Consider the following 13617-nt stretch of genomic DNA (forward strand, 5'->3'; position numbering starts at 1 on the left):
TGCGGATGGTTGTTCGCCTCTGTGTGCCCTGCGATTGGCTGGCAACCGGTTCTGGGTGTCCCCCGCCTACTGCCCGATGACTGCTGGGATAGGCTCCATCACGCCCGCGACCCCCGTGGGTACAAGCGGTACAGAAAATAGATGGATAGACTGTCAATTGTTATGATAATCGTTTTATGCACCATGATTTATGCTGCAATGCAATTTGTGGGCCAATGGGAGGCAGTATAAGACTTTACAGAGCAGGGGTCAGTAAATATTTTGAAGCTGAGAATTGCGTCTGTTGATTAGTGCAGAGACATGCGTTTCATACACGCTTTTTAAAGTACAAATGTGCTAAAATTATGTTTAATCTATTATTATTATTATCATCGGTATTATTATTTTCATTATTATTTTCATTATTATTATAGTTGTTGTTGTTGTTATTATTATTATTATTATTATTATTATTATTATTATTATTATTATTATTATTATTATTATTATTATTATTATTATTATTATTATTGTTGTCGTTGTTGTTAGTATCAGGGCAAGGGAAAAATTGACTAAGTCACTGGTTGACAAATATTTGTGCCTGGAAACGGGTTGAGGCGAATGATTACCTAAGTAATCATTGGAATAATTGATAGATTAATCAATTCTAAAACTATAGTTGGTCTTTGCTCTAGTTAGTTATTGTTAATAATTAGAGGCCCTCGTTGATGTCACAATTATTACCAATATGCAAAGCTTAACTTCTATCATTCTTTCCCATTATTCAAAATTATTATTTCAGACTTGACTTGACATGACTTGTCTTGATTTGATTTTAAATGGTTTCAGATGTTCATCAGCATTACTTGAAAATCACAACGCCCCATCCCTGGTGAACTATTTTTTGTATTCAATAACGTTTGTGTCTCTAAATCTAAATCGATGCTTTGATGCAGCAATTGTGCTTGAGAAGTTTTTGCAAATGTTCTGGGAAACGCCAACGTGGATTATAGAAGTGAGAGTGAGGAGCAGAATTCTTAACTGTCGGTGTTTGTCGGTGCAGCATCTGGCTGCCATCGAACCGTCAAATCAGATCCAGTTTAAGCTTAAACAGGCACCTTGCAGACATTTTTTATTATTATTCCTGTTCATTTGATTGCACACACTCACAGATACAAACATGCACATATTCGCACGAGGACTACTGTTGGTGTACCAAACACAAACATGTTGCACACGCTGAGTACGTTTGGCGTGGACGGCGTTGGCGATTCGATGGTGTTAATAGAAAAGAAAAAAAACAACAATGCTCGGTGCTCCTTGGGGCTCGAAGCGCTGCGCGGTCTCCGTCAGACTTCCGGGAAAAGCCGGCCAAGCTTTTTACTGGGCGGGCAGGAACTTGTCCAGGTAAACCTTGATATTGTTGATGGCGTCGTTCAGGTACTCGCCGATCTGGGGGCGCAGGTAGTGTCCGTACAGGCCCAGGACGGATGTGCGGGCTTTGTCCACCAGGGGGCCGACCTCTTCAACTATCCCGCTAAGCAGCAGACGTGCGTGCGTGCGTAAGTTCCACGTGCCACGAAAAGCTCAAGTGCGCAACTGTGTGTGGCTTTTGCAAACACTCACCTGCCAACCTTGATGATGGCCTGGAGCTCGGGCTTGGTCTGCAGATCCTCCAAGTACTCTTTGGCCTTAGCGCCCTGGTCGCTCTCTCCCATTTTCTCAACTAATGGGGCCACGGCTTCCTGGATTTTGCCGTAAGCGTTGATCAGACGCTTGTAGAAGACGCCCTTCAATGTGTTGTATTTATCCACAAGCTCCTGGTCCGGTGCGGGAACATCGCACAGGCTCATGGAGACTGCCGTGAGAAAACAGAGCAGGCAACATTAGGCTGATGCTCAAAGCAAGTTGCATTGAAACGCCCAATGGGCACATTTGACTTTGAGCGTCTTTTTACACGGGAATCTGTTGGAATGTTTTCGTTCTCTCCTGAAGGGCGCGATTCTGCCAATCATATTGAGACATCTTGCGCATGTTTGGACTCAGTAGAGCTACCACTTTAACTTCAAACTTATACATCATGCTTTTTCTTTTCTTACCCTGCAGAGCCAGGATCAGGGCGATGGCGTACTTTGTGTTCATGTCTGAAAGGAGAAGAAACATATTGAACATTTTTAATCATAATTGGCTCGTGCTTTTGAGAAAAAAGCTTGAAATGGAAGGCTTACCTGCTATTGATTGCGTCTGGTTTCCAGAAGTGACAGTCTGCTCTGAAAGTGAGTTGTCTGCAACTGGGAGCTCACATCTGGACCAGATGATATAGGGGGGGACTGCGTGCACACGTCATCTGATCAGGACACACACACACGCACACACACACAAGGCAAGGCAAGTGCACCCACGCACACATCCGCTAAACAAAGTCCAGTGTACATGACATTTGCTTGAAAACCCAATTGGGTGTTGCGCAACATCTGCCGTGGTGCGTATTCACAATGCACCCAGAGACCCACCTGATAGCGCACAATTCGCTTTGTACGTATGTCTTAATCTACAGCTCGCTTGTAAAACTGCCCATCCGTCGATTAGATTATCTTGCTGTTCTGCTGCGAGCGAGCGAGCGAGCGAGGTCAGGAGCATTGGTCTGGACGCCACCTCGCTGAACTTTTGCAAAGTGACCCTTTGTCCCTTTTGAGATGCATCATGTGCCTCTTCATGAAATGAGCCAGCAACCATTTTTGTTTGGGTCATCGCCAAAATTCGTACCAAATGATGACCATGGAGGTCGGTGCGTCGGGCACGGAAAAATACGAATGTCTTTCAATATCATCAGTAAAATTTAATGTAGTCTTCCTTAGCTGACACTCGCTAAGCCTCCGCAGAGGTTCATGCGAAGAAACAAACACAAAAGAACTGCAAGTACACTTTCTTATGCAGTGGCGTGTGCAATCAAACTCTCCGGCCAACCGGCGCAGTCTAACCGTGTCCTTGAGTAGAGCTTTCTTTCTTTCTTTTTCTGTTTTCATAGAAAGTGGTGATTGCGCCATTGTGGGAGCGAACACAGCCAACTTGGCTAGCGAAAGCCGTTCCACTCATCGCATTTCAATCTTTGGCATTGCAGAAAAGGAAACCGACTCGCTGGAGTCTCTTTGAAAAAGATGAATGTCAAAGAAGAATTGCAACATACTGAACATCATCTTTTGACCTTTGGGACCACCATAGTTCTTGCTCTTGTTTCGACAGTGTGGAAGTGTTTTCGAAACATTCCATCTTGCCCTAATAAATTTGGGTGCCTAACCGCATCTGGCCTTGACTGATCTACCCGGCCAAACTGTTCGAATGTGTCGAATTTGTTGATTGTTGTGGTGTAGCACAAGCACAGACGTTGTTGTTCAAGCACACGCTTTGTGTTGTTGCTTTAATTATGAAACATTTGCTGTTACATGGCTCCTTGGCTGCTGGTGTTGGTGGCAAAGAAGGGCAAGTAGTCCAGGATCTTCTCCCTGGCCGCGTCGCTGACACCTGCCGCCCATCGGCTGTAGCTGTCCACCGTCGGCTGGATGTGTTCGTCGTAGTACTCGCTCGCAAAGCCCATCACCGTGTCCCTCACCGTCTCTGCCTTCTCTTTGGCCGCGCTGTGTGCACAAGTAGGCTGCTTGAGCCACGGTACATCTGGATCGGGGTATGTGTGCGTGTGTTGAAGCGCATTGAAGTGCAGGCAATACCGAGCCTTGTCAAGCAGTCTTTGCAGGACTCCCGGCGACTCGCTGGCATCCGGCCCCAGCGTCTGCGCCCGAAGCGGCCCGCATGCTGGAAGTATAGTTTGTCAGTTGTCAGAAAAGAAGTGGAGCAAAATAAGCAGGACCAATCAAACTTACCTTGAACCAGCAAAATGAGCGCAATGACGAGAAATCTCATCTGCCGTCAGACAAACAGAAACGGGATTGATAGATTATGTTAGTAGGCCATCGAGTTGAGGGAGTTGTCGCTTTTAAAAGAGAAAAACAATGAAAATGAGGAACAATGTACCTTTTGTTTGTTTGTTTGTTTGTCTTAAATTCATCCGCTCCGGCGTAGGCGAGTTGAATGAAACGAGTGTTATTGAGCCATTTTATTTATATAAGGCCACAGGTCGTACATTGGTCCCCATGGCCTGACTTTTTGTTTGAGTTGAGCGTGGCAGTTAAATAATTAGCTCGTTGGAGTTTGCCTGACAAACTCTCATGATAGTTTGAGAACTGTGGCTGGCCTTCTGTCTTCCTTTACAGCATCGACTCAAATGAATATTGCTCACTCAAAAGCTTGAAGCACTTTTCGAGGCCGTTGTCCGTCACCTGCTCTTCGACGAGCGGGCGCTCACTTGCGGGCGAGGGCCGTTTGGATGGAGTATTGCAGCCCGTTTGGCTGACGTTTCGCTGATGTGTTTGCCGACCAGTCAAAGTCTCTGATCTGATCGAGCGGGACCGATTAGGGCGTGTAGAAAAGAGCATCCATCTGATAAACGTGTTCGGCCCCGGCCCGAGGTTTCTGTGGGCAGAGTCCATGGCAAAAAAAAAAAAAATCAATCCGATCGCTGAAGCAACAACAGCCCTCATCCCGCAGCTGTTGAAACACAGCAGACTTTGTTTGTGGCGTTGGGAATGGGGGTGAGGGTTAAGCAAAGCTGCATGTGGGTCATCTTCATGTGAAGGAGCAAAACGAGAGAATCAGTACATTTCCATCCAGTCAGTAAAGATCTGATTGTTAGTTAAAGATTTGCCCGAGTGATTATTCTGATTATTGGAGATTGATTTTCATTTTTTTCACAAAATGGTCAAACTGGTCTATAAAACGACAGCCCCTTCTGGTCAGTCAGCAAAGGCCTGAGTTGCAGGCCTACGAGCATTGAACCTGTGCTGCGGGGGCGGGCCCAGCTGACAATCGTCTAAAAGTTTGCTGAGGGCATACTAAGGTTGTTGGAGTTTGCCAAAACTAATTTTAAAAAAATCAACTAATAAAACCCTAACGAATTCCCCCGAAAATGAAAAACAAGCCCACTCTAAAAATATTTGATTGAATTAGTCCAAACAAACTAAAAAACAATCATAATCAAAAGTCTTCTAGCATACTTAAATTGATTCCAACCGTCCAGTTTGATACAATTTGCAAGCTAGCCAAGTCGGTCCAGTCGCAAATAAGTGACTGCGCAAGTGATTTTGAAGCTGTTACAAAAGAGATGAAAAATAAAATGGAATATATCAAATAATAATCTTTTTTTTTTTTTAAATACTGGAAAGGTCTTGACACAGGCCAACGTGTCTGATGACCTCTCCGTCGCCGGGCAGTCTTCCAGGCATCAGCCTTCAGTGAAGCAACGGTGGATCATTAACCGGCGTAAACTTTAGTCCGGCTCTTGTGAAAGAGCTCGCGAAGAAAGCCGCCATGTTGGCAGTCACCTTTGCTCCCGTAGACACAATTGATGCGCACGCACCGCTTCATCGTCGCCACTTGATGATTTTGATAAGTGGATTCAAACAGCCACATTAAAGGAGGGAATCAGTCAAAGAAAGTTATTTCTCATGTGGTCTTTTTTGTTGATGTTTTTTTTTTATGAAAAATGCATTTACTTGGCTTTAGACCTTTTAAAAGTTAGAACAGTTGTTTTAAGAGTTGGTCAAAACACAATCGCCGATGAGCCCTCCTCAGATTTGCAGTGCTAGCGGTTATGCTTGAAAGCCTCGCTAAGAAAGCTAACATTGGCAAACATGGAAATAATGACAATACAACAGTTATGATTCAACATTTCAACTTATTTGGGACCAAAAAAATATTTTGGAAAAATCATCTGTTATCACTGCAAAAGTGGCCATATTATGGAAATCAACTTTGTCCGTTTTGGGCCACGCAGACAAATCAGCGCTGCGGGTGTGGATGGCCTCGCAATGCATTCTGGGACTTGCAGTCCATTTGTGAGCTTTTGATTCCCCCTACATTTTGCTTCTATTCATTGAAGTCCTTCACATTGATTCAGTGTTTATTTTCTTTTGGGTTATTAGTCTGGATTTCAACCAACTCTTCTTTTTTGTTTCACCGCCGCAGCGATGGCGTGCAAACACAATAGAAAGCACCTTGTTGTTTTCTGAACAGTTGTTCATTTATTCACATATTCAACACAGTTTGGAAATATTTCCAAAAGTACCACTGAATGTTTTAACAAAGCCATTGAAATGGATTCAATGTAACACGTCCGCACTGAGAGTAAAGCGAGCGTTTAGCCAGCAGAGTGAAGTCTGAAGACGACCAGGTTCGGGCGAAGGCTGCACGCTCCAAGGTCCTAATTGGAGCCAAACTGTTTCTTAAACCAGTTCCTGTTGGAGCACAAATGCACAATTTCTCATTTTCAAGGTGTGTGTGTGAGCGTGCGTGTGTTGTTGATTCCAAACGTACTTGACGTTGTTGGCAAATTCGCTGTTGCTCAAGTTGTCAAAGGACTCCTTGGTGTTGGCCGCCATGTCTCTGAACGCTTCCGCCACCCGATCGCCGTAGCGACTAAACTTCTCCTCTATGGTCTCATCCTGAGCATCTGTGAGCGGGCATAAAGGAATTAACTGAATGATCATTTTGAAAATGGCCCATTGATGACCCTATGAACTCACTGCTTACCCGTGTAGGCGATCAGAGCCAACAGGAGCACGGCGACTGCCAGGTAAACTTTCATCATCTGAGAGGAAGGAGAAGAAAGTATGCATTCAAGTTTTTACAAAATTGCTAAATGTCAAGTTCTGAAAAAGAACCACTGAATGTTGTGGTCAAAATTTTAATAAAAAACAAAAACAAAAAAAAAAAACACTTTAAATTTCATTTGAAAACCTTCAAGTCGTTTCCTACCTGTTGTTGGAAATTTCTGTGTTTGTGTGTGTTTGTAAGCACGCGTGTGTCTTTATATGCTTGCACAGATGTGACGCACTCCAACAAGCACACCCCCCCGATTTTTTTTTTTTTTTTTTTTTACTAATCGTGTCACCGTCGCCATATCAGGGGTTGAGAGGCCAAAACAACAGTCAGTCATTTCATTTGGGATAAAAGCTCATCGCAACCGCTGTAAAAAAAACACACACACGTATATTACACGTTGTGTGAATTGTTTTACTGCTTCAAGCATTAGTCAGGAGTGGCGTTCTTTGATCAGTGAGACGTGAGATGCCAATTGACTTGAGTGCTGATTGCATCAGGAGCCCTTTCAATTCTTGGATGCTCCTTCCGACCCCAAATCTAATCAAGTTTCTGAGTGAGCACACACAATCACTAACTCACTCATTTTGCGCTGTTAAGGTTTGTTCTGCATTTTGTTTTATTTTTGCTCCTTTTTTAAATGATTGATTTCATCGCTGATAGCAAAGGTTCATTACCTCCTGTGACCTACATTGCAGTGTCCCGTCACAGTCAGCTTGTTTGCATATAAAGCAGCAGCAAAGGTATTGGATTGCTTCACTTTTTCTTGCCCAGACGTTCCTCTTTTCTTGTAAGAGGGAAATAAAGCAGACTGATTGTGCTGTCTGAACTTAATTCCCTGCCTCCCTGCCTCTTTGCAAATGCAAGGAAGTTTGCCATCTTTGCTCTGCTTTGCTTTCACACCTTCAAGTGGCCATTTGGTTTGAAGTTCATCTCCATCTTCTTCCTGCCTGTAAACTCCCTCTTGAAGAACTGGAGGAGGGAGGAGCGTCAAAGTGCCTCGGCAATAAACATCGCTAGGAGAGAAGGAGGGAAAGCGCGGGATTTTTCATAGGAGCTCAAATCTCTGCAGCTTTTCGGGGTTATTCGCAGTCAAGCACCTGTTTATTTCCGGAGACTTTTTTTTTTGAAGGAATGTTATTGTGACACAGATGGAGCAGACATGCTGAGCGACTGCTCTGTAGTGCACTTTGTTTGAGATGGATAACACTCTGAACTTGAGCGTGAATATCATTGGCAAAAAGCCACACACACATGCACACAGCTGGCCAGGACTTTGTCTTGGGTCTGCCGTTAGGTGCTTGGTATCATATGAAATACAGTCATTGAAAATCAGATATGAAGGAGCATCACCGTCTGTGACATATATACATAAATATATATACAGTAATCCCTCGTTTATCGCGGATAATTCCACCCGCGATAAGTAAAATCCGTGAAGTACGGTCACCCTCTCATATCTGTACTTTTTTTTTGTGTCAATAAATGTACCGTTTTTTTCCGTGTATAGTGCGCCCCCATGTATAGTATGCACCCTAAAAATGGCATGCTGATGCTGGAAAAAAGCTTGTACCCATGTATAATACGCACCCAATTTTTATGAATTTTTTTAAAAAAGATTTTTAATTTTTTTTTTTTTTTTTTTTTTAAGTCCCAAAGATCGTCACACACGCAGGGAGGCAATGGGTCCCATTTTTATAGTCTTTGGTATGGTCTTAACTAAGCTGGATGTCATTTTTTTTGTTGGCGTTGATCTCTCCGACTGCCCCTAAACGCACCACCGCGCTCCGTGCGCGCACGGGAAAGAGGCGGCTCTGTATGGGAGAGACGTTGAAGACGAATAAAAACACCCTCGGAAACCAAAACTTGCCCCTCGTCGTCACTCGGAGCCGCAACAAATGTTTCGGATTTGTGTAGGGTACATTGTGACAGACAGCAAACTAGCAGGTGATCGAGCGAGCGTCTGATACAAGAGCATTGCGGTCGTATGGAGCGTGTTTGAAGTGAACAGCAGAGACGAAAGGAACAAGGCAAAGTGTTGTGAAATAAAATATTACCTGTAATACGGATTTAGGTAGAGAACTGAACTCTCGCTCTTTATATAGCTGACGTGTCTTGCGCAACCGTTCTGCGCATCTGTAATGGCGGCCTCCGTATGACGTCCGGTCCGCGATGGAGATTAAAAAACAAACAATATTTGACAATAACACACCATCGAGGATTGCACCATCGCATCAAACGATGTGTCGTCAATTATGAATTTTACTAAGTGTGTTGGGCAGGATGGCTGAATGCGATGCGCGATTGACAACAAACAAGAAGAAAGGTGAGTTTTATTTCGGGGGAGATTTGTCATGTCTCGTCCCCAGTTTTGCTATGTGTCTAGGTTGCCATAGTTTCTGTTTGCGTCGCCCCTCTCTTCCTATGTCACCTCAATCGATGTAACGTGTTTTGTATTTAAGTCCTGTCTGCCCCTCGCTCACCGTTGGATCATTGCATGTGTTACTGTCATTCTGTTCCTGTCTTTGGTAATGTCACCCTCTCTTTTTGTTCCACGACTTTGTCGGTCAGTCCTGTTGTTGGTTTTGTTGTACCATGACTTTCTTTAAAAAAAAAAAAAAAATTTAAAAAAAATAATTAAAAAATTTTTTTTGTACCCATGTATAATACGCACCCCAGATTTTAGGACAATAAATTAGTTAAATATTGCGCACTATACACGGAAAAAAAACGGTATATGAAAAATAAAATATTTTTAGATAAAATATAAAATTTGTATTTTATATATATAATATATATATATTATATATATATATATATATATATATATATATATATACATACATACATATATATAAACACATATGTATATATATATATTTATTTATTTATTTTTTAATAAAAAAATCTCTCTCTCCCTCTCTATATATATAGATAGATATATTTTGCTTTTTAAATTTTTTCTCGGGTGTGTGGAAGAAAAAAGGAGAAAACAAGAGTGGTATTTTGGGACTTGTTTCTTTACTGGCAACAGAGAGCAGCAGGCAGGCAGCAAGATGCAAAATATGAACGACACTGGGTTACAAGCAACAACAGGCGAGGCAGCGCTACCTAGTGGCTGATTGTTATTATCGCATCTTCAGTCTGTTAATTGTGTTACTTGAAAGACTTGAAAGGCAATTTGGCCTAAGGCCTCCTCGGTGACGGTTTATCTACAAGCGCGACAAACTGAACTGAACACCGGAGAGCAACAAAGTGACGATGGAATCAGTAACTCTCAACTTCCTCCTTCTCCTTCCCAGGTCCGACAGACCCTCTCAAAGCATCACCCGTCAAGCCGAGGCGGTCTCCTTGACCGACTCCACGATGGTGTCCAACTTCTCGCGGATCTGGGCGGTGAGCGGAGCAAAGAGCTTGGTCAGCTCGTCGAGCTTGCCCTCCAGGGAGGTGCGCAGCTCCTCGGCGGTTGCCTCCAGCTGGGTCTTCAGGCCCTCGGCCTGACTCTCCAGCTGCTGGCCTAGACCTTGGGCCTGGGTCTTCAGCACAGTCGAGAGGTCGGACATCTTTTGGGAGGCGGTGTCGCCAGCCTGCTCGACGAATGGCTCCACCTGCTGCCTCACGGCATCCAGGTTCTGGGAGGTGCGCGACTGGAGCTCGCCCAGGTAGGTGGCCACAATGCTGGAGTGAGGGAAGACCACACCAGCGTTAGAATTTGAGCACTTTGTTCCCCCATAATTCCCTGAAAAAATACATTTAGCTTAAAAGCCGGGCTTGAACTCACTTGCGGATGTCCTCGGTGTCCTTGGTGAGGCGCTTCCTCAGCTTGTTGGTGTAGGCGTTGATGCGGCCTCGCACGTCGCCCGAGTTGGTTTCCACCATGGTCTTGAGCTCGGCCAGGTAGTCGCCGCTGCGCTCTTTGGCGTCCAGCATGTCCTTCTGAAGCCGGTTGGCCAGCAGCTGCAGGTCGGTGGTCAGCTGGCCAGTGGGGGCTGAGGCACTCAGCTTGGCCTGGAGGTCGTTCTTGTACGTCGTCAGCTCGGCCATGGTGTCTGTGATCAGAGTGCTACCGATCGAGAGGAAAAGGAGGGTCGTCACGCACTAATGAAAGACCATTTCATACCTATCTACATACGTGGCTAAAGGTAAAAAAAAAAAAGAGATCAGTTGACATTTTGCTACTCCTTGTGGTGTACACATCTTGGCCACCAGGGGTCAGTATAGTAGTCCACATTTGATGGTGGAACACAGATACAAATGTATGCGTTTTTTATTTGAATCCAATCTGGCTCCACTGTTCTGTTGAGCAGTACTGCAACATCAATGCTAGCTTTGCTTGCCTGGCGTTTAGCATTGTGTGTCAGTATTGAGCTAACAGATTTTTTGTAAGGCAAAATGATGCATGCGTAATTGTAATTGCTAAATGTTTGTAAATATAAACATCAAATGGCTTGAAGCAGGCACAATTGGCATTTTTGTTGAATAACTGTTTTCCAGTGTCATTTAAGCTCATGCTGTTAATAGGTTTCGGGTCGAGGTGGTAGGTTTGTGGTGAATAATTGTGGTTTGGGTTGTGGTGGTAGGTTTGTCGTGAATAATTACTAAACTGCTATTACAGGTTTGTGATTGTGTCCATGTTTGATGCATGGTTTTGAGTGCCATCTTGTAGTATTGATGAGTAATTGCAACCCCAGGGGGGCTTTAATTATTTAACAAAGGACTTACTCAAGCTCCCGGTTGAGCTGCGAGCTCTTGATGGTCTGAACGACTCCATCGGCCTTCTGATTCAGATCGGAGACGTACTCCCAGAAGCGGTCCACGGTCTGCACCCAGTGGTCTGGAGTGGCGTCGGCCTGGCGCACCACGCGGGCATTGCAGCCTGCGATGGAGATGAGCCACCACCGTGTGAAATGCTGCACATTTTCATTTGCTTTCTATTTGTTCATCTCAGTCTATGCCAGCAACGTCAGGCAGACAATAATATGCGAGTTCATTTTTGTTTGGAGATTTGTAGCAATTCAAATCGACTTAAAAAATTGCACATGCTACCTGTATTATAGTTTTATTTTGAAGTGGGGGGGCTCACCAGTGAGGACTGCCAGGACAAGGACGAGAGCTACAGCCTTCATGGTCAGTTGCAGACAGATACTCCTGGAAAAAGAGCAGCAAACAAATAACATTATGAACCAAAAATGAAAATGTTTTATCGAAAATTTCGAATAGTTTGAATTGTTTTTGGTTTTTTATTCAGTCGCCGTTCTGGTCTCACCTGAAAAGGTCGAGGTTGATCCTGTCGAGTCCGCAGTGACTCGCAAGTTTTATAGGCCGCTGGCGAGCGTGCGTAGAAGTGGGCGGGGCTTGTTTACGCGCATTCACAAGCCCCCATCGACTGCCAGTACACCTCCCCCGCCCCCTTCCACGAAGTCGTATCTCGTCCGAAGTTCTCGAGCGTGTACGTGACGTGCACACACACGCGCGTGCGCGTCCTTGCCTCGCATCCGTTCCTCTTGCGCGCTTTCTTTTGCGCAACGTGAAGCAAAACAACAAGCTTGAAGCTCTGGAAATTAATCCTGTGACTCTAATTATGTTTTTTGCCAGCCTAGTTTAGAGTAAATGTTGACGTTTTGCTTTATTAAGAAAAACACCATGAACAGTGCCTGTTAAATTTCTTATTTACATATTGGCGAGTGTGTGCTTTTTAATGTCCTTCCTTTTGTAGTAGGAAGCAAGACAGTTTTTATGCAAAGTTAAGTTTTCATAATCATAATGAATTGACAGAAAATGTGTCCTTTTCAAAACACAACCAGAGGTTTATATTTTATTTGGATGATGTTGATGCCACACTTCTCTTCGGATAAGTTGACAGTTATCACCCAAAAAACTGTCAGTCAAAATTTCTCCTCTGACTTTTGTCATGAGTTTCACATGACACCGGATCGCATACATGCCCCTTTACACAGTTTAATTTGCTGACATCAATGTCATGATATCACTTTAAGTCGTGATCTTAAATTACAAAATGTGTTTTGGATCAAAAAGTTTCATCATGTTTGGTAACTTTGTAAAGTTTAGTAGCTTTTGCTGATGTGAACCAAATCCATCTTTCTCAATCTTGTTGATAAATGTACTTCACAGATTTTAAAACACCAGACCGCTTTATGCAGACATTCCAGGTTAATTTGTCCCTTGACCCCACTGCCCACTCCCTCGCTCATTGGCAAAAGGGCCTATTTTGTCAACTCAGCAGGTGTTGAATGTTCACGACATCACCAAGTGGCGTCGTGAATAAAAACAGCAAGTAGCAGCAGGATGTCAAGTCAGAAGGCAGACTTTGCTTGGGCTTTCTCATGCAAATGCCACTGGCGACGCCTGGACGGACGGTCTGGCGCCAACACACACACACACATGCTACCCCCTTCTTTGGGGTTCTAAACACCTAATTGCATGTGTACAGCAGTAGGAAGAACTTGTTTAATGCAGCTGTAGTTGGGCGTGTGATAAACGTGTCGTGGTCCTTGCCCTTTGGGACTTTGAGATAATTTGGTACAGGAACAAAGTTTAGTGGAGTTGGCTTGCTCGGGTAATTAGCACCACGTCGTGATAACGCATGATAACCATGCATGATGGGGGGTGGGGGAGACCTCCTCACAAGTGAGCGAAACAAATGTTGGCGTTTTCTTGGTTGGCACTTTTAGAGTTGCCGCCGTTGTTGTTGTGCTCTGTGTCGTTGCCGAAACACTCATCATCCCCATGTGACACTGCTAAACATGGATTAGGTTTTTTTTGTTGCTGTCGCAGAGGAATTGAAACAAAAGGTCTTTTGTAAGCGTGAACGGGGGGAAGGAGGAGGAAGCAAGAGTGATACAGTAGAAGCCCTGACGGAGTGAAAAAGAACAAAGTCGGGGGGGACCGTGTCAACGGTCGTCTGAG

At 44.2% G+C, this 13617-nt stretch overlaps 4 protein-coding genes across 6 annotated transcripts; all 4 read right to left on the minus strand.

Annotated features, from left to right (window-relative positions):
• Positions 1-1094: 1094 nt before the first annotated feature.
• Positions 1095-2634, minus strand: apoa2 (apolipoprotein A-II). Of its 2 annotated transcripts, XM_061290134.1 has the most exons (5): positions 2493-2634; positions 2208-2309; positions 2079-2123; positions 1606-1837; positions 1095-1516 (listed from the first exon to the last, which is right to left on the minus strand). In XM_061290134.1, the coding sequence occupies exons 1-5, from the start codon at positions 2617-2619 to the stop codon at positions 1360-1362; spliced, it is 663 nt and encodes a 220-aa protein (XP_061146118.1). In that variant the 5' UTR covers positions 2620-2634; the 3' UTR covers positions 1095-1359. The 2 variants fall into 2 exon arrangements, with proteins under 2 accessions (XP_061146118.1, XP_061146119.1); XM_061290135.1 differs by lacking the exon at positions 2493-2634 and having other exon boundaries at positions 2208-2316.
• A 749-nt stretch (positions 2635-3383) lies between these two features.
• Positions 3384-4341, minus strand: apoc4 (apolipoprotein C-IV). 2 transcript variants are annotated; one of them, XM_061290136.1, is made up of 4 exons: positions 4015-4341; positions 3858-3899; positions 3705-3789; positions 3384-3614 (listed from the first exon to the last, which is right to left on the minus strand). In XM_061290136.1, the coding sequence occupies exons 1-4, from the start codon at positions 4040-4042 to the stop codon at positions 3419-3421; spliced, it is 351 nt and encodes a 116-aa protein (XP_061146120.1). In that variant the 5' UTR covers positions 4043-4341; the 3' UTR covers positions 3384-3418. The 2 variants fall into 2 exon arrangements, with proteins under 2 accessions (XP_061146120.1, XP_061146121.1); XM_061290137.1 differs by having other exon boundaries at positions 3858-3897; positions 4009-4340.
• Positions 4342-6087: 1746 nt separating this feature from the next.
• Positions 6088-6912, minus strand: apoc1 (apolipoprotein C-I). Its single transcript, XM_061289190.1, has 4 exons — positions 6847-6912; positions 6622-6679; positions 6406-6541; positions 6088-6326 (listed from the first exon to the last, which is right to left on the minus strand). Exons 2-4 carry the CDS (start codon positions 6677-6679, stop codon positions 6293-6295), a joined length of 228 nt encoding a protein of 75 aa, XP_061145174.1. The 5' UTR covers positions 6847-6912; the 3' UTR covers positions 6088-6292.
• Positions 6913-9692: 2780 nt separating this feature from the next.
• apoeb (apolipoprotein Eb) lies at positions 9693-12043 on the minus strand. The gene is made up of 5 exons (XM_061289101.1): positions 11957-12043; positions 11774-11838; positions 11413-11566; positions 10472-10753; positions 9693-10368 (listed from the first exon to the last, which is right to left on the minus strand). The coding sequence occupies exons 2-5, from the start codon at positions 11814-11816 to the stop codon at positions 10023-10025; spliced, it is 825 nt and encodes a 274-aa protein (XP_061145085.1). The 5' UTR covers positions 11817-11838; positions 11957-12043; the 3' UTR covers positions 9693-10022.
• Positions 12044-13617: the final 1574 nt, after the last annotated feature.

The sequence above is a fragment of the Syngnathus typhle genome, linkage group LG10 (assembly GCF_033458585.1).
Source record: "Syngnathus typhle isolate RoL2023-S1 ecotype Sweden linkage group LG10, RoL_Styp_1.0, whole genome shotgun sequence".
NCBI classification, from domain to species: domain Eukaryota; kingdom Metazoa; phylum Chordata; class Actinopteri; order Syngnathiformes; family Syngnathidae; genus Syngnathus; species Syngnathus typhle.